The 27,007-nt window shown below is 39.3% G+C and overlaps 2 protein-coding genes across 3 annotated transcripts in view; one reads left to right on the top strand and one right to left on the bottom strand.

The window, feature by feature from the left end:
* Nucleotides 1-1,058: 1,058 nt before the first annotated feature.
* Nucleotides 1,059-14,816, bottom strand: NUDT21 (nudix hydrolase 21). 2 transcript variants are annotated; one of them, XM_032613506.1, is made up of 7 exons: nucleotides 14,544-14,816; nucleotides 11,391-11,591; nucleotides 10,464-10,527; nucleotides 7,809-7,898; nucleotides 3,388-3,463; nucleotides 2,619-2,733; nucleotides 1,059-1,340 (listed from the first exon to the last, which is right to left on the bottom strand). In XM_032613506.1, the coding sequence occupies exons 1-7, from the start codon at nucleotides 14,657-14,659 to the stop codon at nucleotides 1,319-1,321; spliced, it is 684 nt and encodes a 227-aa protein (XP_032469397.1). In that variant the 5' UTR covers nucleotides 14,660-14,816; the 3' UTR covers nucleotides 1,059-1,318. The 2 variants fall into 2 exon arrangements, with proteins under 2 accessions (XP_032469397.1, XP_032469396.1); XM_032613505.1 differs by having other exon boundaries at nucleotides 1,061-2,733; nucleotides 14,544-14,783.
* Nucleotides 14,817-14,961: 145 nt separating this feature from the next.
* The window catches only part of OGFOD1 (2-oxoglutarate and iron dependent oxygenase domain containing 1), a 37,982-nt gene continuing 25,936 nt past the window's right edge, over nucleotides 14,962-27,007 (top strand). Inside the window, exons 1-4 of the mRNA XM_032613503.1 lie at nucleotides 14,962-15,224; nucleotides 16,974-17,119; nucleotides 21,145-21,191; nucleotides 24,141-24,241. Coding sequence (XP_032469394.1) covers nucleotides 15,071-15,224; nucleotides 16,974-17,119; nucleotides 21,145-21,191; nucleotides 24,141-24,241 — 448 coding nt within the window. The 5' untranslated portion in view covers nucleotides 14,962-15,070. The remainder of the gene's footprint in view (nucleotides 15,225-16,973; nucleotides 17,120-21,144; nucleotides 21,192-24,140; nucleotides 24,242-27,007) is intronic.

Here is a 27,007-nt window from a genome sequence, read left to right as displayed (position 1 = left end):
CTTTCACATCACCCAATATTCAGGAGAACAGCCTTGTGGTCAGTACCATAAAGACGTACAACTAACCAAAAGGTCATTTCTATCTATTAAAAACATTAACTGTGTCAATCTCTTTTCTTTAAGTAGCTGCATCTTACAAGATTTCCTCTACATTAAACCTACAGTCAATCATCTGTAATAAGGTATACACAATATACCATTAAGCAATAACACGACCAGCAAACTCTTTTGCCTTAAGATTTATTTTTTAATTCCCTCAAATTTGATCCTAATTTAGCAGTGTTTTTAAAAGATTTTTTAATTTGGTATTTTTCTCTTAGGCTGACAAAATCTAATTCTGATTCAGATCATTCCAAAATATTTTTGAAAAGGCTTTGTGTCACTTGTTAAAACCAAATTTTCATCTCTTTCACTGTAACTTCACGTCAATTGAAATAACTGACTTTACAATCCAAGAGTTCAAAACGTAACAGACCCACTTTTAGAAACTTCTTTCACCTTCACAGATCACCATTTTACCACGGTTGTAAGAATAACTAAGATACATAAATTCCAACAGCACAAATGTTGGAATTTGTGCATTATGGGGGAGGGTCCTAATGAGCGCTGGATCTCTCTCTTTTTATACCAATGCCCAAAACTTTCCCCAGCCTAGTCAATTTTAATAGTTTCCCGTCTGTTTAATTAGGATCTGTTGTTTGTGAAGTAAGATCTAGTGATACTAGTATAAAATGTACTAGTCAGTAATACACTGGCAGTTCTGCTGTAATACAACTCATTAAGCGTGTAAAACTGGTACAGGAGTTGCACCTTGGACTCACTCAAGCAAATCTAGCTCCCAAAAGTAACAGAAGATCCTCATCACAAAGATCTGCAACACGGTTTTGGAGTATACCCCCAAGAATGGTATCAGAGCAAGGGTCCCACAAACTTTATTGACCTAAACCTGCCATTGTCTCTTAACATTCACCTGCCTAGTGGGGGAAAAGCAATCCTTGCCTGTAAGAATTTTACAAGTTTAATGTGAAATTAAAAAACAAAACAACAACAAAAAAACAAATAGAAAGAAGTACACTTTCTTTAATGTTGTACAAAAATTATGAGTAGAATCAAAAGTAAATTAAACATTATCACATTTGTTTATACCACAATCACATTTTTCATATTAACTTTACCATTCAAACAACAGAAAGTAGGTGGTAATTTAGGGACTGGGGAAGAGATAAAACGAAAAAACCTTTTCTAGCATGTTTACTCTACACTGTGTATAGCTGTGCTCACAGAGACGGCTTCCCTTATTTCTCTGCTGCGCAGGAATTCAGTTGTATATAAAATTGAACCTGAATTTTAAAAAGAACAATATCTTTATTAAAAACAGTATTATTTACATAGTTTCTACCTTAGTTGATAAAGAAATTTATTTGGACATTTCAACCCTCCCTTGACATTTTGGGCATTTTCTACACAGAGACACCCTTTTCTTCCACCTGTCACATCTTACACATTAAATAACTGTATCGCTGAATACTCACAATTTAAAAAACTTTTAAGAGTGTAAATTTGATTAATTATCCACTTTCCTTGAGGGAAGGAAAAGTTATTATACCTCATTGTATTCTGACCACTCAGCACAATTCCTGTTACCTGATAAGTAGTGTTTAAAAAATGAATAATATGACTCTTTTTTCATATCCCATACTTCACCGTGTAACCCATCAGCAGACCAAAGCAGAGGAGCAAAAGAGAAAGTCTGATTTCTGTGCCAAAATAGAAAGACCAATTTCATACTAAACAAGCTTTCATAGAAGGCCAAAATCACTACTGAAATTTTTTTTAAACTAACAATTATTAAGCACTTACCAGGTGCCTGGCATTATTCTAAGCACTTTATATGTATTATTTCATTTAGTCCTAACAATTCTATGAAGCTGGGACTACCATCCGCATTTACAGATAAAGAAACAGGTATAATAATTTGTCAAAGGTCACACTGCCAGAAGGCTATGAAGATGGAATTCAAATCCATGTAGAATCCATATTATTAACCACTATGTTATTCTGATTGACTCAAGGACCTCAACCAGTACAAGTCAATTTAAAAAACAAAACAACACACATTTCTCATCACTCCATCTGCCTTAAAAAAAAAAAAAATCAAATTCCATGTAAAAATTCAGGACTTAATCCCACATGCCCCAACTTGGGCCTGAATAGATTTCCAAATGGAAAGAGAATATGTATTATACCTAGAGATTCAATTCTCCACATTTTTATATACATAACTCCCATCATATTTATTATCCTCATATTTATTATACATTGCTGACTACTATTTTACCATCTCTTCTTTGAATGAAGACTTCAAATTTAACTGTAGAGAATATCAGATTTGGGGAAGAACAGATGCACAAACACCAGAATGTCATGCTGCAACTTAGGGTCTGAGGACACAGTCATATTTAATTTTTGGCTTAATCTGCACAAGACCTAAGGATCCATCTTCTGTCTTAGTTTCCTTGAAGACCAAAATTTATGAACTGTTCCTCCTCAAGTGGCTTGGATTATTTTAAATCTGGCAGTTTAGACTAATCAACCACAAAACATCCAACTTTCCATACCTGCTCAAAAGCTGGGGGAGACTAGAAATGATGGGTCCATATCCAGGTGCATTGTCATACAGTTCAAAAAGTGGTGCAGCTACCAGCTTGTAATTTTTAGGGACTGCAAACAAGGCTAAAATAAGATAAAACAGTATTCATTTTCTATATTTTCTTATATAATCATTGCTTCTACTTCGCTAGTAAAGTATAACCAATTTTACATTTGAGAAACTTTTGAGGAAAAAGTTAACCCTCATTAACACACTTTGGTTGTGTCTTTTAAGCAAAGTTCATAGTCACAGCTTTGAAACTGACTCTCCAAAGAGATCTATGCTGTTAACAACCACGAGCACCTTATGAGTGCTGGCCCTGGGAGAAGGGGGAGAAGACCCCTGAGCTTCTAATTCATTTTGTATTCCATTTTAAAAGTAACAAAAAATGGAGTAATTATTTGTTAATATGCACAACAGAGCTAAAGACTATATTATAAAAATCAATTCATCTGTCTCCTAAAATTTTCAGTTTATCACAATGTGAAAATCAATACAAACAGCTAAACAGTTATTAATATTATAATCTGGTATTTTAGGCTCTAGTTACTTACTTTTCCCTGTAACATGACTGGCAGATCCAAGAAAAACTAGGTAAATCTAAAAATGGTATGTGCTTTTAGTTTAATGATAAATCCCCAAATTCAAGGAACTTGGGAAAAACACAAATAGAAGTATCCTTGAAATTACACTGCAAAAGTTTTTAGATGGCTGCCTTCAAAAACAAAATAACTTACCCTTCTCTTGAAGCTGAACCAAAAACAACTTCTTATGTTCCTTAGGTTTTGTAATATGTGCAGGAATATATGGATACTAAAATAACAAGAAAATAATTTGTAGTTGCCAAGACATCCCTGATACCTCCCATGCCTCCACTGACCAACTTCTCCTGTTTCAGACATTAAGCTCAAGTATCAGCCCTCTGAGACCAAGTTACTCATAACCCCAACAAAATATTAACATGTACACCATGGCTTCATTTATTTCTTACATGTTTACTCCCCAATATACTGTAAACTGCTTGGAGAAGAAGAATCCTTTCTAGTCTTCCCTTTACCAGGATCTGGTACCTAACAGATGTACTAATAAATAAATGCTTTAATAAATATAAAATATCAAGTAGTAAACCATTCAACTGTTCAAGACAATTAAATATGTACACATAGGATTTATTGCTTGAGAAGTTTAAACACAATGAAGTCTGATATTAATGTTTTTAATAAAAGTTGTCTTTTAAAAATATATCACTAAGTTAAATTTTCTAGAATCTTGATGTGGACATGTTTACTATATTAAAAGTTTAAATACAGCCCGTGAGGTATTTAACAGGACATTCCTCCCCACAACAACCACACACGTATATGGGACACATGCTGCAGGAACACCAGGTGAGCTGTCTTTGTCAGCTGGACAAAGTCAAATTGCTTGTGAAAAATGAGAAAATATTTTGAAGAATTTAAAGGGGTGAAGCGAATCAGAGAGAGAAGGTTGCTACCTAAGAAAGAAGAATTTTACAAGTCTAAGATAGAGACTTCTTTTTGTTCTGTGTGCGTATAATGAAAACCTCTCCTACATCTCCCCATAATACATTCAGAAAAATCTACTTTTCTTTTAGAGTATTTGAGGGCAGGGGAATTAACAAGTGCTGAAAATAGGCGTAATGGGAAAGGAGGATAAAAACAGTGGCTGCCAAAAGGAGGTATTTTCACCCCCATTTTATGTAAGGAACTTGTGCAGAGAGGCTAAGTATCTTTCCCATGATGATACAGCTAAGCAGCAATGCCAGGATTCAATTGAATCTATCCAACTCTCATCTAACTATAAAAGCCTATGTTATTTCCCACTATGCTGTCCCAATGGCACCCAACCAGTACTCTGGCTAGAATAATTATGTACCAGAGCCATCCCTAGGGTATAATGAATCAAGACAGTTATCCTAGACTTTGGAGGTACCCTACACAATCATGAAAACCAGGCACATTGGCAGCAACAGAGACAAAGAAGTGAGAAGAGCCTGAACAGCACAGTGAGACCTGTGGTTCACATACAACAAAAGTTCCCAAACCATGGCCAAACCAGTGACCACCATTACCCCAGTTTTCTTCTACTCGAGGCTATATGTTCCTTTTTGTTTAAGCCTTTCTTTTCCATTCCTCATCTTGGTGTTTAAGCCAACTGCACTTTATACAAAAAGACCAGGGACATGGTGTGATGCTCTTTTCCCACTGACACCTAACCAATACCCTAAATTTACTAAATAAATACAAAGTCCTTATGTCATATCTTGTACTAACAGAGCCAAGCTTAGGGTTCAGTGAATTAAGAGAACTGTCCTAGAACCGTGGTAGGGGAGGTGAATGAGGGTATTCAGAAAAGTAGCCTGGAAAATGTTGGTATTATTACTGAGCATTTGCCAGTTAGATCAAGGAATGTTCAAGAAACCAAACAAAGTTTATAATAATTGTTCTATTTATCTTTGGACCAGAAACTTCACTATTTCCAGAAGAAATTATACTTTCCTAACGCCAAGACAATTCTCAGGTAGTGAGCACGAGCACCAGCTTCCACAGCACCTTCTCTTCCTATCCTGCAGCTACACCAGAGTCAGAAGACAACAAACACAACAGTCCTCTGCTTGGCTAATATTCTGTGCAATTCTTGACCTGGAACATCTCATCATGCAAAGAAGTTATCAAAGGCATAGAGCCTTGTCAGAAGAATTCAGGATCCAACTTACTAAGGCTCCCATTAGTCAAAAGATAGGAAAATTTGAGCATTAGTAACATTAGCAGTCATTATAATGGATTAAAACACATCAAATATATTAAAACCCTTTAGGTCAAACGACACTTTAAAAGGTCAACAAGAGATGCTTTTTGTGCTTCTCATCGGTTTCTCATCCCACCTCAAATTTCAGGGAGGCTGTGCTTTAAAGTGTCAAAAAGCTCCCTTGCTTGCTTCCAACATCCCACTCTTGCTTTTCAGCCTCAAAGCATTTCCAAAGCCCTGGAAATTCTCTCAACCAGTGGTAGGTCTCAAGATGAAAGGGCAAGGGAGTTATTACAACCCTCATCCAATGGGAGATGGAAGTCCCTGACCTTCCATCCTTCTAACAGACAATTCTGAGGTGCATCCCTCATGGTCCTTAGCAGGATCAATCCAGTTACCCACAGGTGTAATAAGATCAATTATGTACCCTTTTTTTAAAACAAAAAAAACAAAAACTGCTGCTTCTGGTCTCCCTTTCCCTGCACTCTGCTGCCTCCTGGGATCACATCCCAAACAAACTACCTGCACCCAAGTCTTTGTCTTACTCTCTTTTTGAATAAAGTCATGACTTTGGAGGATGCTAAGAAATTAACTCATTCTTCTGAACACCGGTAAGTAGAGGAAAAGAAGCATCTGTTTCTTCCTACACAAACTATACCTCAGGGTAACAAATAATTGGTAAGTTTTTCTTTACATAAGGAACACAAATCCTGATTAATTAGTAGATCTAGGAAACTATTACCCATGAGCTACTAACATTATGAAAAGAAACAACCAGACATTAGAAAATTCCTGATGGAAGTAAACAATACCACCTGTGGTAGCCAGGCTCCAAGATCACCCTCAATGATTCCTGTCTCATGGTATCTCCTCCCACAATGTACTATGTTGGTCTGTGTGACCAATAGCATACAGCAGAAGTGATGGTATGTCACTGCAAAGATTAGGTTATAACAGACTGGGATGCCAGCTGTCTTACTAGGAGTTGCCCTATGGAGATGCTCTCACAACAACTGAGGGAGGCCTTCGGTCAGCAGGCAACAAGGAACTGAAGCCTTCAGTTCAACAGCCCAGGAGGAAATGAGAGGTATGCTAACAAATACATGTGTGAGCTTGGGATCAGATAATTCAGCCTCAGTCCAGCCTTCAGATAATGCAATCCCGGCCAAGAACTTGACCATAACTTAGCTGGGTGACAGAACCACCCAGCTAAGCAGCTCCCAGATGCCTTACCCTGAGAAACTAAGATAATAAATGTCTGTTGTTTTAGGCTGCTAAGTTCTGGGAAAACACGTATACAGCAATAGATAAATAATATACCACCTATGACAAGCCTTGTACCCCCTTCGCAAAAAAACTGAACCCAAATCCAGTCTCGTGATCTAACTAAGCAATTTATATAGGACACGGAGGAGAAAGCTATGTGTTCAATAATAACAGGGGAATGCAATCAGCAATGAAAACACTAAGGACTTTAAATGGCCTGTCTCCATTAACAAATAAATTACAAGGAAAAAAAGAAAGACAGGGAGCCAACCTACAAAAGAAAAAGAGACTTAAGAGACTATCCTAGGGACTTCCCTGGTGGTGCAGTGGTTAACAATCCACCTGCCAATGCAGGGAACACAGGTTCGAACCCTGGTCCAGGAAGATCCCACATGCCACAGAGCAACTAAGCCCGTGCGCCACAACTACTGAAGCCGGTACACCCTAGAGCCCGTGAGCCACAACTACCGCGTGCTGCAACTACTGAAGCCCACGCACCTAGAGCCCATGCTCCGCAACAAGAGAAGCGACCGCAATGAGAAGCCCACGCACCACAATGAAGACCCAACGCAGCCAAAATAAATAAATAAATTTTAAAAAAGAGACTATCCTAATTCAAACAAATTATAAAAATAAAATTTGAAACTATCAGGGATATTTGAACAGTGACTACACATTTAATGATATTATGAAATTATTTATTTTTAGTATGATAATGGTAGCACTGTGGTTATGTTTTTAAAAAGATCCTTACTTTTTAGAGATGCACAATAAAATATTTACAACTGAAATTATATCTAGGATTTGCTTCAAAATAACCCAAGATGAGGGCAGCAGGAATGGAGCAGTCAGAGGAAGGATAGGGTTGGTGAAGTTTGACCGTGAGTTGCTAACTGCTGAGGGTGGATGATAGGTAATGAGGTTTGTTTACTTTTACTATTCTATTTTTGTATATGTTTGAAATTTTCCTTTAAAAGAAAAAAATGCTTGGCTTTTAAAATTTAAATTAAGTAGGGAAGAAAGGAAATTTCAAGTCAAATTCTACTATGATCTTTTTAAATGGCTGGAATTAAATCAGCTTCCTACTTCCCCAAATGCCCAGCAAATGTAACTGAAAACTAACCTGAGGAGGTTCAAAATTTGGTCTCCACCAGTTACCAATGCAGTCATCAATAACCCAGTCTTGCAGGACTCCATCTTGACGACCCAGTATCTGTCAAAAAGAAATGATAGAGCCAGTAAACAACTAAATATACATAGCCATGAATATCCTTCTTCAGTGAAGAAAACATCTTTGGCAGCACTCCTAATGGAGACTAATGGCTAATATGCCTCCCACATGGATTTCCTTTCTATAATTTGTTTATTATTTATTATGTGTCACTCTGCCCAAGACACACTATTAGTTCAAAATTAGCAGTCTAGCATCAACATAACCATGGAGGACCAACACATCTGTTCTATGCCCTTGCTATGCATGGAAAACCAAAGGTGATCAATTACCTACACCAGCCAACGGCATACAATAGTTTTTTCTAGAATCAACTGTAGCTTTTGTAAATCACCCATCTAACCAACCTATAGAAATAAGTGTGCAATATTCACAATTTTCATTTCTATAAATATGTATAACATAAGATTAAGGTTATTTTAATCAAAGCTATATTCTATATATTTTAATTGGTCAAAAATTCGTAATGAGAAAGAACAGTTCCCTGTCCCACTTCACCATTCCCACTGGCTATAACTTTCAACTCTTAGCTGTTTTCCCCCAATATTTGCCTCTATTTTTAAAAGCATTTTCTTATTTTTAAATAGACAGTTTATCTCAGTTTTACATTTACAGAAAAGTTGAAAAGATGGTACAGAGACTTCCCATATATCCCATACCCAGTTTTCCCTACTTTTAACGTCTTACATAGGATAGCACATTTGCCACAACTGATGAACCAATACTGATACCTCCTTATTAACTGAAGTCTGTATTTTAATCAGATGACCTTAGTTTTTACCCAATGTCCTTTTTTCAGTTTCCAGAATCCCATCTAGGATATCACATTATATTTGCATTTCCCCTCAGGCTCCTCTAGACTGTGACAGTTTCTCAAACTTTCCTTATTTTTTATAACCTTGACAGTTGTGAGGAGTACTAGTTAGGTATTTTGTAGAATGTCCCTCCATTAAACTGGTAGAAGTCTGTAAGTCTCCCTATTCAGGATGTAAACTTTCATGTATTCTCCCTACCTCCTCAACTTTTTCATTCTTTAGTGTTTTCTGATTCAATCTCTATAGAGAATTAATCAGCAGCCAGTATTTGCCTAAATGTACACAGTGGGGAAGACGATCTAGGTATATAAATAATCCTATACAGACTGCCAGTCAATTCAGTTTTCAGTCCATGCATGCCCCCTCTTTCACTGGCACTAGGCACCCCCAATTCCTTGGCCTTTCTGGTGTTCTACAGTGCTGGGTCCTGGACTTGCCCTTCTGCTGGGCTGAGGTTCTGGCTAAGTCAGTTATGATTTGCTCATCTGCTTTCTAGCTTCTAACAGTTTTTTCTTGCTGCTATCTCATTTTGCACTCCCTCAATCCTACTGGATTTTTACCTTTCTAAAACCCCTTTACTACTTGTCGGTAGAGTTCTGAGAAAAAGCTGAGGTAAGCAGGTAGGTTCAACCTACCATATGTAAATGAAAATCCAAACACAGCACAATATTTAAGAGTTGTAATGCATTTAAAAAATACAAAAAAGGGGCTTCCCTGGTGGCGCAGTGGTTGAGAGTCCGCCTGCCGATGCAGGGGACACGGGTTCGTGCCCCGGTCTGGGAGGATCCCACATGCCGCGGAGCGGCTGGGCCCGTGAGCCTGCGCGTCCGGAGCCTGTCCTCCGCGACGGGAGAGGCCACAGCAGTGAGAGGCCCGCGTAACGCATAAAAAAAAAAAAAAAAAAAAAAAAAATACAAAAAAGACAAACCAATAGGTCAAAGTGGTAGAATTACAGGTGATTTTAGCTTTTTCTCTCCTACTTTCTGTATTTGCCAAACCTGTTGTACAGAATATGTATTAGTTTTGTAACTAAGGGGGTGGGGGGACTGCATGCTAAAAAATAAAAATATTTAATAATGAAAACAGCTTACAATCTCAAAAACCTCCAGCATCTATACGCATTTGGCCCCAAGTCTTTAGAGACAGACATTAGAACAACTTCTAAGAAGTAGCACAACTTGGGCAAAGCCTAAAAGATATGGGCAAAAATGAAAACAGGTATATAACAGGAATCATTCCCTTGTCAAAATTCTATTGACACCTATTCTGGAATAGAACTACCTGCATTCAAATCTCCAGCTTCACGACACACTAGTTGTATAACATCAAGCAAGTTACTTGAACTCTCTGTGCTCTAATTTCCTTATCGGTAAAACAGGATTAATAATAGTACCCACTTCCTAGTGCTGTTATGATGAGTAAAGGAATTATCGCATGTAAAGCACTTAAAGTGCTTAGCAGTCAGTACTCAGTAAATGTTGCTTCATTAACCATTATTGCTGTATATACAATATCAATGTAAAATAACGTTAAGATAAAGTAAGTATAAGTTCAACTTGCAGAAAATAAACATTGCACTAAGATTCTCAGGTTTAAGTTTTATTTATTGAAAACTAAATAGTTAAAATAAACTCATCCCTTTCAAGACATAAAAAAACCTGATTATGCATTAAGTTGATGGTATTTAAATGAGCATTAATGAAACCGTCAAAGTGGTTAAGTAGAAAAATACCTCTGTCATTAAGCGTTTTAGTCCTTCAACTTCATCTTCTCCTGGGTTAAGCTCACCACCAGGTCTGTATAAAGGTTAAGAATTTCAGCTTTCAACTTAATACAATTTGGGGATAACAGGAAAAACACAATAATAATTATTTCTATCAAGTAACTGCATAACACATTTCAGTATCACACGATAAGGCAATCAAAGCAAACTAATGTCAAATGGAGGGGGAGAATGTGCTAGAAAACTGAATTCATAATGTTAAGTCGCCTGACTAACAGTACACAAACCCTAGTTTTAAATAAACAAAACAGGTACCACTACATAAACATCACATAATTGCTGGAAACCAGTCCATCCCACTCTTTTCTCTCTGGACGTTATCTGGTGATAATGGAGTCGAGAAACGCCCAGAAAGCAGTGGACCCACATTCTCTAGATCTTAAGAATGGGGCATTTTTCAAAATTTCCAAACTAGGTATTTGAGAACTCTCTTTTTGGTACAGTCTGGTCAAATAGTTGTGGACTAAACACGTATTGAGAGATTTATGAGCTTAAATGAGAAAACTAAACAATTATCTATAAAAATGTAACCCATTTTAAGAATAGGAAACACTATTCATCCTAAGCAGGAAATAATATCAATTGTTCTTAGTGATGCTACAAAGACACCTAGAAATTGAACTCAGACTCATTTGTTTCATAGGGCTCCTATCAAGCTCAGTCACTAACATCGACAATACACAGAAACATGCAGATTTGTACTTAGGCAATAAATGAGCACTGCACTGGAGAAAAAAATGCTTTTGAGTTTCTCTTTCTAAAGACTTCATTAACAGCAGTGTTTGTTGAGATAAATGACTAAAAGCTAAAATTGTATTCCAAAGCTGCAGAGAACAGCAATCCTATTAAAAGTTGTTAATTTCCAATGACACTTACAGTTTAAAGAAAGTTGTTCCCAGCTGTAACAGTAACACATGGGGTAGCCGGTGCTCATGGACAATCAAAACCCCTTCTACAGTCCTCCTCATGCCAATTTTATCAAATTCCTCCCTCATGCGCTGAAATCTGGCTGCAACGGAGCTGTCCTTCTCATAGAGGGGCTCTTTTGTACCAAAAGTGTAATTGGTTAGAGGGTACCTGTGATCCAAAGACAAACATCAGAGAACTGTAGAACATAACTTAGCAGGACAGATACCAATCACATATAAGGAAACCATGGTAAAAAGTTTATATATTACACTCAGAGACAATAGGATATGTCCAAAGTTAAACAACTAGTTAATAAAACAGTGGAGACTAGAATCTAGCTCTTTGGACTCTAAGGCCAGAGTTTTCATTAGAACAAGCTGCTACTTCATACTTGAACTTTCAAGCACAGATGACAGTACCCTTAAAGCCCTTAAATGCTTAGAGGAGTGGCTATCTGAATAACTGGTAATCCTCTGGCTTTAGATCATGGATGCTACACTAACACTGCCAGCCTGGCTAATGCGCCCTTGGGTTCCTCTACTAATCTAATCATAAATTCTATTACTTATGGGTGCTAATGGTTAATCTCTCTTTTTCTACAAGCTGAGTCACCACTTTCCATCATCTCCCCAGTTATTTTCTATTTCTCCCAGTCAACAATCTTCAGACTTTTCTCATACCTTTCTTCTTCAGATGAACTTTTCTTTCCCTTCCAAGCCTTTTAGCCTTCTGCATTTATTCTATTCAGTATCCCTATTTTTCCTTTCCCCTCATTTGAATCTTTTGCCCACTAGATGTAATCTGAATATTCTCTCCTCCTTTATCAAGAGTTCAAAATATGACTTATATTGAAGACAGTTTTCTTCTTGCCTAGTAAGATTTTTTCCTTAAAGATAGTTTAAAAACTCATATTTATATTTCATCACAGGTACTACCTTGTAACCCCTCGATCATAAGACTTACAAGAAGCCTTTGGTTATAAGCCTTTGAGCAAGAATGCTTTGGCCACACCTGTCTGTCCCCAATGCGTTTAGTCTACCAAAAAACCCTGCATTAGAAATCAACGACAGCATAACTAATCCACTTAGTTATTCTTGAAAGGGGAACAAATCAAGGTTGCCAAAACTTAAAAAATTACTTTAATCCCAGAAGCCAAATTCTAGGCATAAGTGAAGCAGCTCTAAAATAACTAAAATGAACTATTTCCAAGATGCTTTAAAGATTTTAAGAATTTCCCCAGTAGACTCAGCGCTAAATCTAACATCTTCATCACTAGCAGCAGCAATCCCACACAGCACTGTGTGCCCTGCAACTAAAAAGAAAATGCTTTATACATATTAACATTTAGTTCTCACAACCTGAGTTAGAAAGAATTAAGGACAGCTATAACACATCTCTACTGTAAAAGCCAGCTCTCCCATCACGAGATGCCATCAAGATGAAATATAAGAATTTTCAGCTGTGAAATGAGAGTGCCAGCCCAGATACATCTATAGTATTCCCATCATACTGTGAGCTTTGTAAAGCGGGGACTGCACCTTACTTCCTCACCCCTGTATACCCAGCATTATTCCCAGTGCCGACTACAAAGTAAGCATTCATGCAATATCTCATACAATACTTCCTAATAAAATATATTGGAGGAGAGAGAACTTGTTTTCAATTCAGACCATTACTCACCCACGTGAACTGAGTTCACAACACGATCATTTCTGAATACTGTGTTTATATAGGAGAGGAAAAGTACTGCAATCCATTAACCCATAACTTTAATGGAGCAAAAATTAAAACATTTTCACCGTTAGTTCCATATAATGGCTTGATGCAAATTGATCCAATAATCAAGGTAAATCAAGGGAAAATTGTGAGTCCTAGTTGTAATTACCAGTGAAAGTAATCCAGAAGCTGTGCTTTCACATTTTTTAGAAAAACATTTAGCCTTTCCCATTTCATGGGAATATTACGAGGATTTTTCTAAAGACATCATAGGAAATTAAAATGCTATTATGTTAGTGTAATAGCTAAAGATATTAACTTGTATAATATCTACTAGTTCCAGATTTCATAAACCCAACATTTTTATTACCTAAATTTCCAGTACCTGTTTTGTCAATTAAAACAACAATAACCATCTTTTCAATTTCAAATCGCTTTTGAGGAAAGAAAGTTCATTTATTTGAATATAAAATAGAGAAACACCTAAAGTGTCCTACTGAAACACCAGTATCAGTAAATCCTTGCACCCTTTAAATACTGACCAGCATAAACTGGCCGTTTTCTTCCATGAGAGTCAGCACCACGGTGCCTCACAAACTTTCAGAGGTGATTAAAAAAAAAAAAAAAGCACACATAATTTCTTGAGCAAGACACAGCCCGAATGTCAATTCCCTGTCACAGCGAGGTTACTTTTGAGAGCGGCTTCGAAATGCAATGGCTTGAAGAGCTTAAACAGAAAGATGCTGAAAATAAACGCAGCCCGCAATGGGATCTCTGGAGCTTCATTGTGGTCCTCGCCACGGTCTGAAAGCCCAACCACAATGAAAGCCGCAGCCCCCTCCCAAGATGGGCCCTCCTGGGCGCTTGGATCCTGTCGCTGCGGCAGGGAAGACACGTGAATGCATAGGGGGAAGCCAGATAGCCCTCAGCAGACGAATAAAATGTGTATTCAGGAGCTGAAACGCAATAAAGCAACAGAGGAAAAAAACTAAACTTGCGCATTATAGCTAGATCTCGAAATCTATTAGAGCAAAGCGAAAACTGCAAAATCGATGCTACGTTATACCACTCGTGCCAAATAAAAACACAATACGATACCATACACGCGATGCTGAAGGATAAACATCACGGTTTGCGGCCGCTTATCTCCGGAGAGGTGAGGAAAGAATGAGTTCACAGCAAAGGGGGTTTTCCTACAATGACTGAATGCAGGGACATGGGAACAAGCTATCTTTCCAGAAAAGGGAAAACCCTCTCAACTAGGACTCTAGCCCCGTGGTGCTGGAGGTCGAAGAAGCGGAATCCCCCGAGGGCGCGCCAGAAGGAGAGAACTGGAGTCTTTAGGGGCGCTCACGACGAAGGGGATGCCGACAGGACAGCGCGCGAGGGCCAGGCCGCACTTACAGGTTGATGGTGCGCTCCAGGGTGAGGGGCTTGGTCTGTTGGATGTACTTGTTGCCGAACTGGTTGACCCCGCGGGGCCAGCCGGTCTGCGAGCGATTGGGCGGCACCACGGACATGCTGGCGAGCTCGGGCACTAGCGGCGAGCGGAAAAGGAGTGGCAGGGAGACGTTCCCTGTGCGGGCAGCCGTTATCTGCGACCCACTCAGCAACCGCCGCCCGCCATTAACAAGAAAGCGCCCGAGGAGGCGTACGTACGCCGGAAGTGCAGCCAGAGCCTCTGGCGGCAGGAAGTAGAGAGGCGGTGGCCTGCCCGACCGAGCAACATCGATCCAATCGCTGCTGGGATGGCCACAATATCTGGAGCTCCCATTGGTAAGTCGGGTATGGGGTCCGCCTCCCTTTACTTGGGTACTTCCTATTAGATAGCGGTGGAGAAACACGGGAAATGAGGCATTCTGGGAATTGCAGTCTCCGTAGGAAAAGAGCCGCTAGGTTAGCGTGACGTGTGTCTTGCAGCTTGCGAGGAGATGAGTGGTAAGCGGCCTGCTGAGCCCGTCCCGGGCCGGGCTGGGAAAAAGGGAAAGAAGGAGGTGATGGCGAAGTTTTCGGATGCTGTCACGGAGGAAACCTTGAAAAAGCAGGTGGCTGAGGCCTGGAGTCGCAGGACGCCGTTCCGCCACGGTAAGCGGGTGCTGTGAGGGGGGAGGCGCAGCGCCGGGTCGGGGGCCTCTGAAAACGTCCTGGCACTCTAGCCGATTCCTGAGCAGCGAGGCCACAGGGGAAGAGGCTCTTGGAGAGAGCGTGACTTTGCCACCTCCGACTCTCCTGCCTGGCCTGCTGTCCCTTTTCCAAGTTCAGTTTGGATTTAGAAACCTAGAAGAGGAAGAAATGAAGGCCAGGGAGTTTCGGAAAGTACAGGGCATGCAAGTTCATGGAAATTCTGGAATTAGAGGTGAGGTAGAATCTTCTTCACTGATTGTGGGTCGTTGGGCAATGGGTTCAGCTCCTTACTATGTAAAGTAGGATAACTAATAGTATTTCCCTCGGAAAGATGTTGAGTGTGATTAATAAGCTAATGTATGTATGCATCAATACATATTTTTCTGAGTAAGGACCAGTAAACATTTGGACACATAGTCGAGGGCTTTTGCGGTTTTCCTCCGAAGGTAACGCTCGTTTGTCCCATGATAGCGTAGCCAGAGCATTTGTTGGGAGCTGCCAGATAGCAGGCACCTGAGCTTACTCAGTTTTGCCGGCCTGTAGTTCAACAACGTGACCCATGAAGGTAAACGTGGTTTTGACCAAAGGAAGGAACCTTCATCAAATGATTCCAGCCTCAGCTTCAAATATCACCTTATAGGATAAGAACTCTGCTTAATGCATCATGCTTTCCCTTCTAAAGTTTGCCATGATTTTTGTTTCAGTGGTTGAGTGCTTTAAGAGATGAGTCCTTGGTGTCCCGGATGCACATAGAAAGTGGTAGCTTAGTGTTTGGACTGTAAGCTCTGGACACTCAGGGACTTTTCAGTTTCCTTATGTGTGGGATGGAGATAGTGATGACGTCTACCTTAGAACTGTTGAGAAGATTAAGTGAGATAATGCATGTTAAAGCACCACAGTGCCTGGCAACTGGTGGGAGGTGGTGGTGGTTTGTATTAGAGGGGTACATAATCTGTCCCACCAGAAGCAGTGGGTAAAACGTTGAGGTAAAACTCAAAGAGTTAGAGGAGGTTATGCCTGACCTGATTTTTTTTTTTTTAAGAAGTATGTATTTTATAACTTCCTCTAGCAGTAACTTAGGCAAAGAAAAAGGGTTGAAGAAAAATTGGCTACCAGTATTGTTATTCTCATTTTTAATTTGCTACTCTCATTTGAAGTTTGGGGGGAAATGAATTAAGACTGTACAATACATTCAGTTGAATAAGTAATCGTTGAACTAAAAAACCCCCAAAAGAGCAGAAATCTTAATTTAGTGACATCATTTGTACTCATCTTAAGGACTAATATTTTTAAGCACAATACCTTTAAAAAGTAGTATTAAGTGGAGGAAAAAAAAAAAGGAAGAGCCTATAATTCTTCCCCCAAATCTTAAATTTTAGGTACTAGATTTCTGAAAATTCACGACCATCCCTTTTGTATTCTCTCTACTGTGCTGCTCACAGGTCAAAAATACAAAAGGGGGCTTCCCTGGTGGCGCAGTGGTTGAGAGTCCGCCTGCCGATGCAGGGGACACGGGTACGTGCCCCGGTCCGGGAAGGTCCCACATGCTGTGGAGCGGCTAGGCCCGTGAGCCATGGCTGCTGAGCCTACACGTCCGGAGCCTGTGCTCCACAACAGGAGAGGCCACAATAGTGAGAGGCCCGTGTACCGCAAAAAAATATATATATATACAAAAGGGAAAAGTCACAGATAATGCTTTCCTCCCCACAGAAGCCATTGTCATGGACATGGACCCCTTTCTTCACTGTGTGATCCCAAACTTCATCCAAAGTGAAAACTTCTTGGAAGGACTTCAGAAGGAACTTTTGAACTTGGACTTCCATGAAAAGTATAATGATTTATATAAGTTCCAGCAGGTATTTATGGCCCTTTCACATTAGCTTTTCCACTTCAGAAGTTCATTTTCTATAAAATCATTGAATACCTTTAGACTTGAGGTTTTAGTTTGGGTTTGCCATTGAGGGTCCTTGCCTTGATGTTAAAAGCATTCATTTATTTAACATAAGCTGAGTGTTAACTATGTGTTTGGTGCTTTAATTATTATATGGAAGTCTTTGCCAGTTCCTACCCTGAAAGCCTTTAAAATCTAAAATAATAGAGGTGATAGTGATGGTGAAAGATAGTCAGAAAATACAGTAAGCCGGTAAGTAAATACATTATAAACAAAAAGGATAAGTACATTTTGGGGAGTGGTATAATGAAGAGAGTAGTACGTTGGAAGGTAATAACCATTTAAATTTTTGAGTTCATGTCTTTGTTTTAGGTGGCTTTCTGTATTGCAGTATGTCCTGCAGAGAGTTAGATCTAGTCTTTTTAAATCGGTGGACAGTTGAATTTGGCAGAAAAGACTGTTTCAAAATCAAGGCTGGTTTTCCTACTCTTAGGAGACAGGCCCAGTCTAGGTATAAAAACATATAGGTCATTGTTTTCCCCAGTTTGTGGGGGATATCTTTTAGTACATGGCGTACATCACTCTTAGAAATCATTATAGAACCTCAAGGACATCAGCCTTTAAAATCACAAAAAATAAAATAAAAGTGAAGATTAAGAACTATTTTGTTTTCTTTCCATTTCCCACTGATTTCTTTTTATCTGGGATAAAAGAGTAACAAATTTCTCTGTTTTGCATTTATTCTTTTACACTAGAGCTGGTTGTGTTCCCTGGTCTGTCTTTGGGCCTTATACATATGATTGAATTAACCAAGTTAGGTTAAATACACAAATGACGTTACTGTTAATAATTCAGAAAATCTAATGAAAAATAACTTTTATCCATAGTAAAGTTGTAAGATTTTAATTAACCTATAGGTTAATTAAAAACCATGGTTGTCTGCCTTTGTAATTACATCAGCTTTGATAACACTAGGCCTCTTTTGTTGATTTGGGTCTATATGCATCTGATTACTGAAATTGAGAAATCAAAGTGGTTTTTACTTAATGCAATTTGGTAGATGAAAATACTTCTAATTGTGAAGTCGGTGAGAGGCAAAATAATAGAAAGGACCCCGGGTAATGAGAGGAAAAAGAAGCAGCCATTACTTTAGATCCCCATGGGTGCTTGGTGAAACTCTGCTGTGAATAATTTTTACTATGCTCACTTTGGGACTGAACTTCTTCATCCTAAGATAGTAAATATAAAACCTGCTTTCAGTCTCCTGTCCCATAAAACTTCACTTATATCCCGTTTTCTTTGCTTGTGTTGTGAATTGACTTGATAATTGGGTCTGTAACAACTTCCAGTCGTCCTAACCAAGTTTGTCATTAGGAGTAGCCTGATACTCTGTATTTTAAAGCATTACTGAGTGCATGCTTTATGCCATGCTAAGTGCTTTATATTTATTAAATCCTTATAATGATAAATTACTGGTTCCTGTTTCACAGATAAAGAAACTACATCAGGTTTTCCTTCTTTTCTGGATCATTCCCTTCAACATACCAAAAAGAAAAGAAAGAAAGAAAGCTGTTAGTTCTCCTTCTCTTAAGGAAAAAAATGCTGTTGACCTAACTTTCCCCTTCAGCTATCACCCCAATCCTCTGCTCGCCTTGACATTAGCATTCCTTCTGAGTTGTGTATAGTGTCTCAAATTCCTCTTCTGTTCTCTGTTAAGCCCACTTTATTAGGCTTTCACCTGTTACACACCACTGAAACTGTACTTGTTAAGGTCACTCACAACTTCCACATTAGTAAATCCAGTCATCAGTCTTCAGGCCTGGTTTTACTTGACTCTCAGCAACATTTGACCTACTTTGTTTCTCCTCCTTCCTGGAGACTCTCCCCCGACCCCCCCCCCCTTACTTTCAGGAAACCATCCTCTCTCTTCATTTTCCTTCTACCTCACAGGTGAGTCCTTCTTAGTTCCCTTCGGTAGGTTTTCCTTTTGTACCTGGCTTCTTAATGACAGAGTACTCTAGGGCTTAGCCTTCGGATCACTTCCAAACAGATTGCAGAGAGTCTCATGGCTTTGCCTCTACTCTAGGATATTTATGAAGTGTCTCACACTTACCAAAATTAAACTCCTGATCTTCTCCCGCTAAATCTGCTCCACCTGCAGTTTTCCCCATCTCAGTTCACGACGATCTTTCCAGTGGCTGAGGTTATCCTTGATTCCTCTCTCATACCTCATCTCCAGTCCATTGGGAAATCCTGTGGGCTCTACCTTCAGAATATATTCAGAAAAGCCCACTTCTTTCCACTTCTACTGCCAACACCTGATCCAAGCCATCTTTTTCTCTCACCAGGATTATCCTCTTAGCATATTAACCAGTCTCCTTGCTTCCACCCTTGCCCACCTACAGCCATTGTGTTCTTTTAAAATGTTAATGGAGGGACTTCCCTGGTGCCACAGTGGTTAAGAATCCACCTGTTAATGCAGAGGACTCAGGTTCAATCCCTGGTCCAGGAAGATCCCACATGCCGTGGAGCAACTAAGCCCATGTGCCACAACTACTGAGCCTGAGCTCTAGAGCCCACAAGCCACAACTGCTGAGCAGCATGCTGCAACTACTGAAGTCCACGTGCCTAGAGCCCATGCTCCACAAAAAGAGAAGCCACCGCAATGAGAAGCCCGCGCACCACAATGAAGAGTAGCTCCCGCTCGCCACAGCTAGAGAAAGCCCGTGTGCAGCAATGAAGACCCAATGCAGCCAAAAATAAAAATTATTAAAGTAAAAAAAAAAAAAGAAATGTTAATGGACCCAAGAGAATTGAAAACATTTGTTCACATAAAAGCTTGTACATAGATGTTTATAGCAGCATTATCTATAATAGCCAAAAAGTAGAAACACCCAACGTCTGTCAACTAATGAATGGATAGACCAAATGTGGTGCGTCTATACAATGGAATATTATTCAACCAGAAGAAGGAATGAAGTACTAAGTACTGCTGCAACATGGATGAACCTTGAAAGCATACTCAGTGAAAGAAGCTAGACACAGAAGGCCACATATAGTGTGATTCCTTTTATATGTAATGACCAGCAAAACATATAGAGACAGAGTAGATTAGTGGTTGCCAGGAGCTGGGGGGAGGGAGGGTGGGATAGGGAGTGACTGCCTGATAGGTACAGGGTTTCTTTTTAGTGTGATGAAAATATTCTGGGATTAGTGGTGATAGTTGCACAGCAGGTGAGTATGCTAAAAATCCACTGAATACACACTTTCAGGTGGTTAAAATAGTAAATTTTATGTGAATTTTATCTCAGTTTTTAAAAATTAAATGGGATCATATTATTCCTTTGCCCCAAATCTCCAAAGGTTCTCATTTCTCTGAGTAAAAGCCAGAGTGGTTCTAAGGCTCCCATTGCATCTTTGGCCCCTTCTCCTGCTGCTCTCCCCCAAATCGCTGTTGCAGCTGCACAGCCTCCTGCAGTTTCTTGAACAGGCCAGGCATTCTTCACACTCAGGACCTTGAATCCACTTTGCTGAGATATTCCCTTGGTACACCTCCCAACCTCCTTCAAGCCTTTGCTTCACCTCAGTGAAGTCTAACCTGGCTACCAAATTTATAATTGTAAACCTTTCCCCACTCTCAGCACTTCTGGTCCCTCGTACTCTGCTTTATTTTCCCTCGACATTTGTCACCTTTTTTTATACTGATAATCGACTTTTTATGTTTGTTGTCCCTCTCCGTCAAGAATATAAGTCCCACTGTAATAACTATGTAAGTATTTGTTGAATGAATAAGGCACAGAGAGGCTAGGTAACTTGCCTGAGTCACAGAGCTGCCAAATGGAGGGGCCATACCTGAAACCCAGGGAGTTTGGCTTCAGAGTCCAGGCTCTTAATGACAATGCTTTAGTGCCAGGGTGTTCCCTAAACTAGTCTCCTCTGTGTGTCTGATTTATGAAGGAAATCCTTTTTTTTCTTTTTTTCATGATCAAGTCTGATGATCTGAAGAAGAGAAGAGAGCCTCACATCTGTGCTTTAAGGTAAACAAGCGCTCATATTTGTTGGGTGTATAATATGTGCCAGACAGAGGAGTAAGTGTTTTAAATGTTATGTCATACAACCTTTGCTGGCGTTATTGTCCCCTTTTGTAGAGGAGGAAACAGACGCTGAGAAATTAAGTAACTTCTTCAAAGTTAACTAGGTAAAAATTGAGGGAACTAAGAGATAAACCTAAGTCTGTCTGATTCCAGCGCCCAAGTTCTCAATGATAAAATGTTCAACCGTTAGTAATCAAGGAAACAAATTGACGCTGGAGATACCATCTTTCACATGTTAGCTTGCAAGTATTTAAAACAAAAACTCCAGTGTTGACAGAGGAGTAGGTACCTTTATACAGTGCCGCAATCTTGAAGATGGTTTTGAAAGGTGTATCAAAACCCTTAAAATGATGCTTATCTTTTTGTAGTGTAATTCCACTTATAAGAATTTATCCTGAGAAAATAATTAAGGGTGTGCTCAAAAATTCTATACAAGATTGTTTATTTTGATGGTGTTTCTAACAGTGAAAAATCACAAATTAAATGCCCACCCATCAAGATTTATATAGCTACTGGTACAAAACAAAGTGAAAAACTATACAATCGTTGAATATGATGTGACTTTTTTTTTTTTTTGGCTGCGTTGGGTCTTTGTTGCAGTGCGCAGGCTTCTCATTGCGGTGGCTTCTCTTGTTGTGGAGCACGGGCTCTAGGCACACGGGCTTCAGTAATTGTGGCTTGCAGGCTCAGTAGTTGTGGCGCACAGGCTTTGTTGCTCAGCGCCATGTGGGATCTTCCCAGACCAGGGATTGAACCTGTGTTTCCTGTATTGGCAGGTGGATTCTTAACCACTGTGCCACCAGGGAAGTCCCAATGTGTGTGACTTTTAACACATGAGTATGGTAAAGTTATTTCATCATTCTAAGGTACTTTTTGTGTGTGTATTTTAACCTCTCTGAGACTCAGTGTCTCACACAATTATTGTTGTATCCATTTTTTTTTGTTGTTGTTGTATCCATTTTTTGAAGTGATGTATAAAATGATGATACTTCTTGCAGGCAAAGGCATATTAGGCTAGATGAAATGAACTTATCAAGAGAAAAGTTAAAATAGCACACATGGTGGATCCCATATGGAAAAAGAGACGTATATTTGGATACCTACGTATGTACAAAGGAAAAGACTTGGAAGGATGGAATGTTTAAATCTGGCTAGTAGGACTACAGGTTTTTTAAAGTTTCTTTTTACTTATAATAGGTTTTTTTCCTAGTTTTGCTACAGTAAGCCCATGTTACTTTGTAATAGCTGTCTGTTTTTCATCTATACAGTATGTTATATTTTCTCATTCTTTTTTTCTCTGCAATATTTCCATAAATGGTAGCAGTCTGCAGAGTTTATTTCTTCTAAATCCTGAAGTATTGCTCACGTGTTAACTGTAACTCATAATGTTTCATATTTATTTTAGACCTTTTTTCCCCCTAGACCATGCTTTAAAGCACTATCTCATTAGTTCATACCACACCTCTGGTAAGTATTTCTTTCCTATGGGACTGAGTTACATTCTGTATCCAACACATAACAGCCAGATGGTATGAGAGATGGAATTCCTTGGTCTTTACCGAAAGGTGATCTCTTTATTTCGCAGTTGGGTTCTGTGATTTCTCTCATGAATACAATTAACAAATGAGAATGATGGCAGAAAATAACCCTGTCGTGACACTTTCATAGGGTAACTAGAGAAAGAGCTTTCTATGGAATAAATTTGTGGAAGCTGATGTTACCAGTAACAGAGGGAGTGAAGGCTTTGATAATACTAGTTACATAAAACATCAAGATTCAAGATTTTGCAAAAATGTTGACCACCTACATTACCTGAAGCCTGGTTTAGCAGTTTGCTATGCTGACCTATTATGTCTAATTTGCAACTCTGCCTATAAAAGTTACATGGTACTTTTGTTTGGACTAACCAAGCACAATATTTTATGGAATTTTTTGGATTGGGTAGCATACAGTGTAAAAAGATATTTGGTAATAAAATTTCAGGGCATCAACCTGGAGACTTGGTATCTAGTTATTAACAGTACAATTGCATTTTATGGGGATTTCAGTGATGTACATTTGGACTAGAATGATCCAAAAGATACTGTCTCTTCATGTGCAAAATTTGAACTAACATAAACCCTTTAAAAATGTTTTTCCAGTTTTATTGAGATATAATTGACATAAAAATGTTAATTCATCAAAGTTAACATAATTTCAAAGTTGACTGCCAACTGAGTAAGTTTTAAATTGTGTTAGAGTTCTATACAGAGCCACTTTAGCTGGTAAATGGAAATGTTCAACCATCTTTGTTTTTTTGGTATCCTGTTAATATCAGAACTTCTGTGAAAGAGTTTATTATTACACAATTAGCATAATAGTCACCATTATTTTAATCTACAACAGTGTCACCCACCCAAGTGTTCATTAAACAACAGTGCTAGTATTGGTGCTGAAAAACAGCTCTACAAATCAGTGACTGCGGGCTGGAACATTGGTATTCCTATGACAAAGGCCAGATCACTGTCATGATAAGGCAATACTATAAATTTAAGAGTAAGAAAAATAAGATGAGGGACTTCCCTAGCGGTCCAGTGGTTAGAACTCTGCGCTTCCGCTGCAGGGGGCACTGGTTCGATCCCTGGTTGGGGAACCAAGATCCCGCATGCCACATGGCGCAGCCAAAAAAAAGAAAAGAAAAGAAAACAGTAGAGCAAAAATATATTGCAGTAGAGAGATTTATATTTATTTCTCTGGGACTGTTACTCCTAAACTTTGCAAGTTTAAAGTGAGGAACATTCTCAAGAATAGATCTTAAATAAACCAAAACCTCCAGGAAAAAATAGTTGTGGCATAGATCCAAGTGGAGCCCACATTATGGTGTAACAAGTTATCTTTTGTTTACATTTCTAGGAATATTCTGTTTGAACATTTCCGGGCTTGGCTTTCAGACATTTCAAAGATTGACCTGGAATCAACCATTGACATGTCCTGTGCTAAATATGAATTCTCAGGTAAGAAAGATTAAAATCTTGCTGTCACTAAGATTTAAAGGCTTTAACTAAATGATGATGGGAAGACAGTTGTCAGTGTTCTAAAATCCTAGACTTCGTGTCACTGCATAGTATGAGGATCTTCTTGATGAGTACAGTCTGACCCAGCTCATGTATAGAAATGCCCATCTTATTGGAAGGTGTAAGGCAGTGGTTCTCTTTGGGACTATGAACATATTGTAACCAAGCAAGGGCTTGTGTGCCCGAGGCACACAAAGCCAAACTCTTGACAGCGGTGTTTGTAGCAAAATAAGGACGCCAAGCAAGGAGAATGGGCAGCTCACGCTCAAAAAATGTGAACTCCCCAGTTCAGGGAAGGGTCTTTAAAGACAGGGGAGAGGGTTTTTGGATGCATGATCAGCTTGTGAACTTTCTTCTGATTGGTTGGTGGTGAGGGAACAGAATGATGTTTCAGGAATCTCAATTACTGACCTTCTGGTTCCAGCCAGAAGTCTGGGGTCTGTGTGCTTGTGGTCAGCACATAATTGCCATCCTCCACCTGGGTGGTGAGGGGGTTTCTTAGTTTCTGCAGAACAACTCAAAAATATGCATCAGATTCTTACCTCTCTCCCTTCAGGAGGAACTAGGAGTCCTGTGACTCTCGTTTCCTAATCATTAACTGCTTGAGCCTGCTCTTTGTAACCTGGGGGAGGCCCGGGACACTGAAGTCTTTTTTTATATAAACAAGAAACAAGGGACACAGAGGGGCTTTTGTGCCCAGGAAGGCCTTGCAGGGTCCTGCTTGGTTTCAGTATTTTCAGAAAAAGGCCAATAATGCACATACACACCAACTTTGCATACGGTATCAGGAAATTCAGAGGTGATGGTGTAAACTACTCTTCAACTTCCCAGGAAATACATATTTCCCTCAATGTCTTTTTTTTCTTTTGAAGGTAATGAGTGAATATATTTTTAAAGAAAAAACATCAAACAATATAATACAGTGTAATCCACAATAGTCCCCTTCACCTTCTCCTTGTCCCTCTTTCTCTTCAGATGTGTCCACTGTCAATAGTTTGGGGTGCATCCTTGTTACCTTTCTGAGCATATAAATGTCCTTTTGATAATATGTTTGGTTTTCATCTGGAAGGAAAACTGTTTTGTGTTGTTTTACTAAATAAAATTCGGCTTTGGGTTTACTCTCCCACATTGTCCTAGGGAAGTACAAATTGGTAACAGCATTTTGAGAATAACTTAGACACATGAAGAGTCATATCATATGCCCTTTTTTAAACTTTTTTTTTTAATTTGAAGTAATTTCAAACTGACAGACAAGTGGCAAGCACAGTACATTAAATACGTTTTTTCCATTTTACCTGACAGTAGGTTGCCCTTAGGATGCTCTGTGACCCCTGAGTATTTCAGTAACTCCTACAACAAGGACACTTCTGCTATGTGACAGTAAGAAGCCATCAGAATCAATAACTATGATTTATACATTATTCCCATCTAATCTGCAGGCTCCATTCAGATTCTATGATTTGGTACTTTATAGCAAAGGGATCTGGTCCAGGGTTGCACATAGCATTTACTTGTCATGTGCCTTCAGTCTAGAACAGTTCCGCAGTCTTTCTTTGACCTTCATGATCTTGATGCTTCTGAAGATTTACAGATGACTTATTTTGTAGAACTTTCCTCATTTTGGGTTTGTCTGCTGCTTTCTCATGATTAGATATGTATTCTTTTCTTTTTTTTTTTTCTTTTTGCGGTATGCGGGCCTCTCACTGTTGTGACCTCTCCCATTGCTGAGCACAGGCTCCGAACGCGCAGGCTCAGCAGCCATAGCTCATGGGCCGAGCCGCTCCAAGGCATGAGGGATCTTCCCAGACTGGGGCACGAACCAGTGTCCCCTGCATCGTGAGGCAGACTCTCAACCACTGCACCACCAGGGAAGCCCAGATATGTGTTCTTTTTACTGCATCTTATCAAGTGGTAGATGGTGTGTTATATTACTAGTGACATTAAGTTTGATCAACTAAATGAGGTGGTGGCTGACATCAAGTTTTTCCACAGTAAACTCATTCTTTTCCTCTATTTAATAAGTATTTTATGGGGAGGCACTTTAAGATTTTGTAAATATTCCATTATTCATCAAACTTTGATTCACTTCTTTTAACATTGACTGATATTTCTTTTTTTTTTTTTAACATCTTTATTGGGGTATAATTGCTTTACAATGGTGTGTTAGTTTCTGCTTTATAACAAAGTGAATCAGTTATACATACACATATATTCCCATATCTCTGACCTCTTGCATCTCCCTCCCTCCCACCCTCGCTATCCCACCCCTCCAGGCGGTCACAAATCACCGAGCTGATATCCCTGTGCTATGCGGCTGCTTCCCACTAGCTATCTACCTTACGTTTGGTAGTGTATATGTGTCCATGCCTCTCTCTCGCGTTATCACAACTCACCCTTCCCTGTCCCGATATCCTCAAGTCCGTTCTCCAATAGGTCTCTGTCTTTATTCCTCTCTTACCCCTAGATTCTTCATGACATTTTTTTTTCTTAAATTCCATATATATGTGTTAGCATACGGTATTTGTCTTTCTCTTTCTGACTTCCTTCACTCTGTATGACACACTATAAGTCTATCCACCGCATTACAAATAGCTCAATTTCGTTTCCTTTTTTGGCTGAGTAATATTCCATTGTATATATGTGCCACATCTTCTTTATCCAGTCATCGGATGATGGACACTTAGGTTGTTTCCATCTCCGGGCGAT

This window comes from Phocoena sinus, chromosome 19 (genome assembly GCF_008692025.1).
Source record: "Phocoena sinus isolate mPhoSin1 chromosome 19, mPhoSin1.pri, whole genome shotgun sequence".
Classification (NCBI taxonomy): domain Eukaryota; kingdom Metazoa; phylum Chordata; class Mammalia; order Artiodactyla; family Phocoenidae; genus Phocoena; species Phocoena sinus.
Note: the sequence above shows the minus strand (reverse complement) of the source record. Positions and strands in the feature narration are given on the sequence as shown.

Coding starts and splice junctions, on each gene's coding strand:
- NUDT21 (XM_032613505.1), bottom strand. CDS start 14,659: ATGTCCGTGGTGCCGCCCAATCGCTCGCAGACCGGCTGGCCCCGCGGG. Junction 10,528..11,390: donor GGAACAACTTTCTTTAAACT/GTAAGTGTCATT, acceptor ACCTTTATACAG/ACCTGGTGGTGAGCTTAACC. Junction 7,899..10,463: donor TAAAACGCTTAATGACAGAG/GTATTTTTCTAC, acceptor TCTTTTTGACAG/ATACTGGGTCGTCAAGATGG.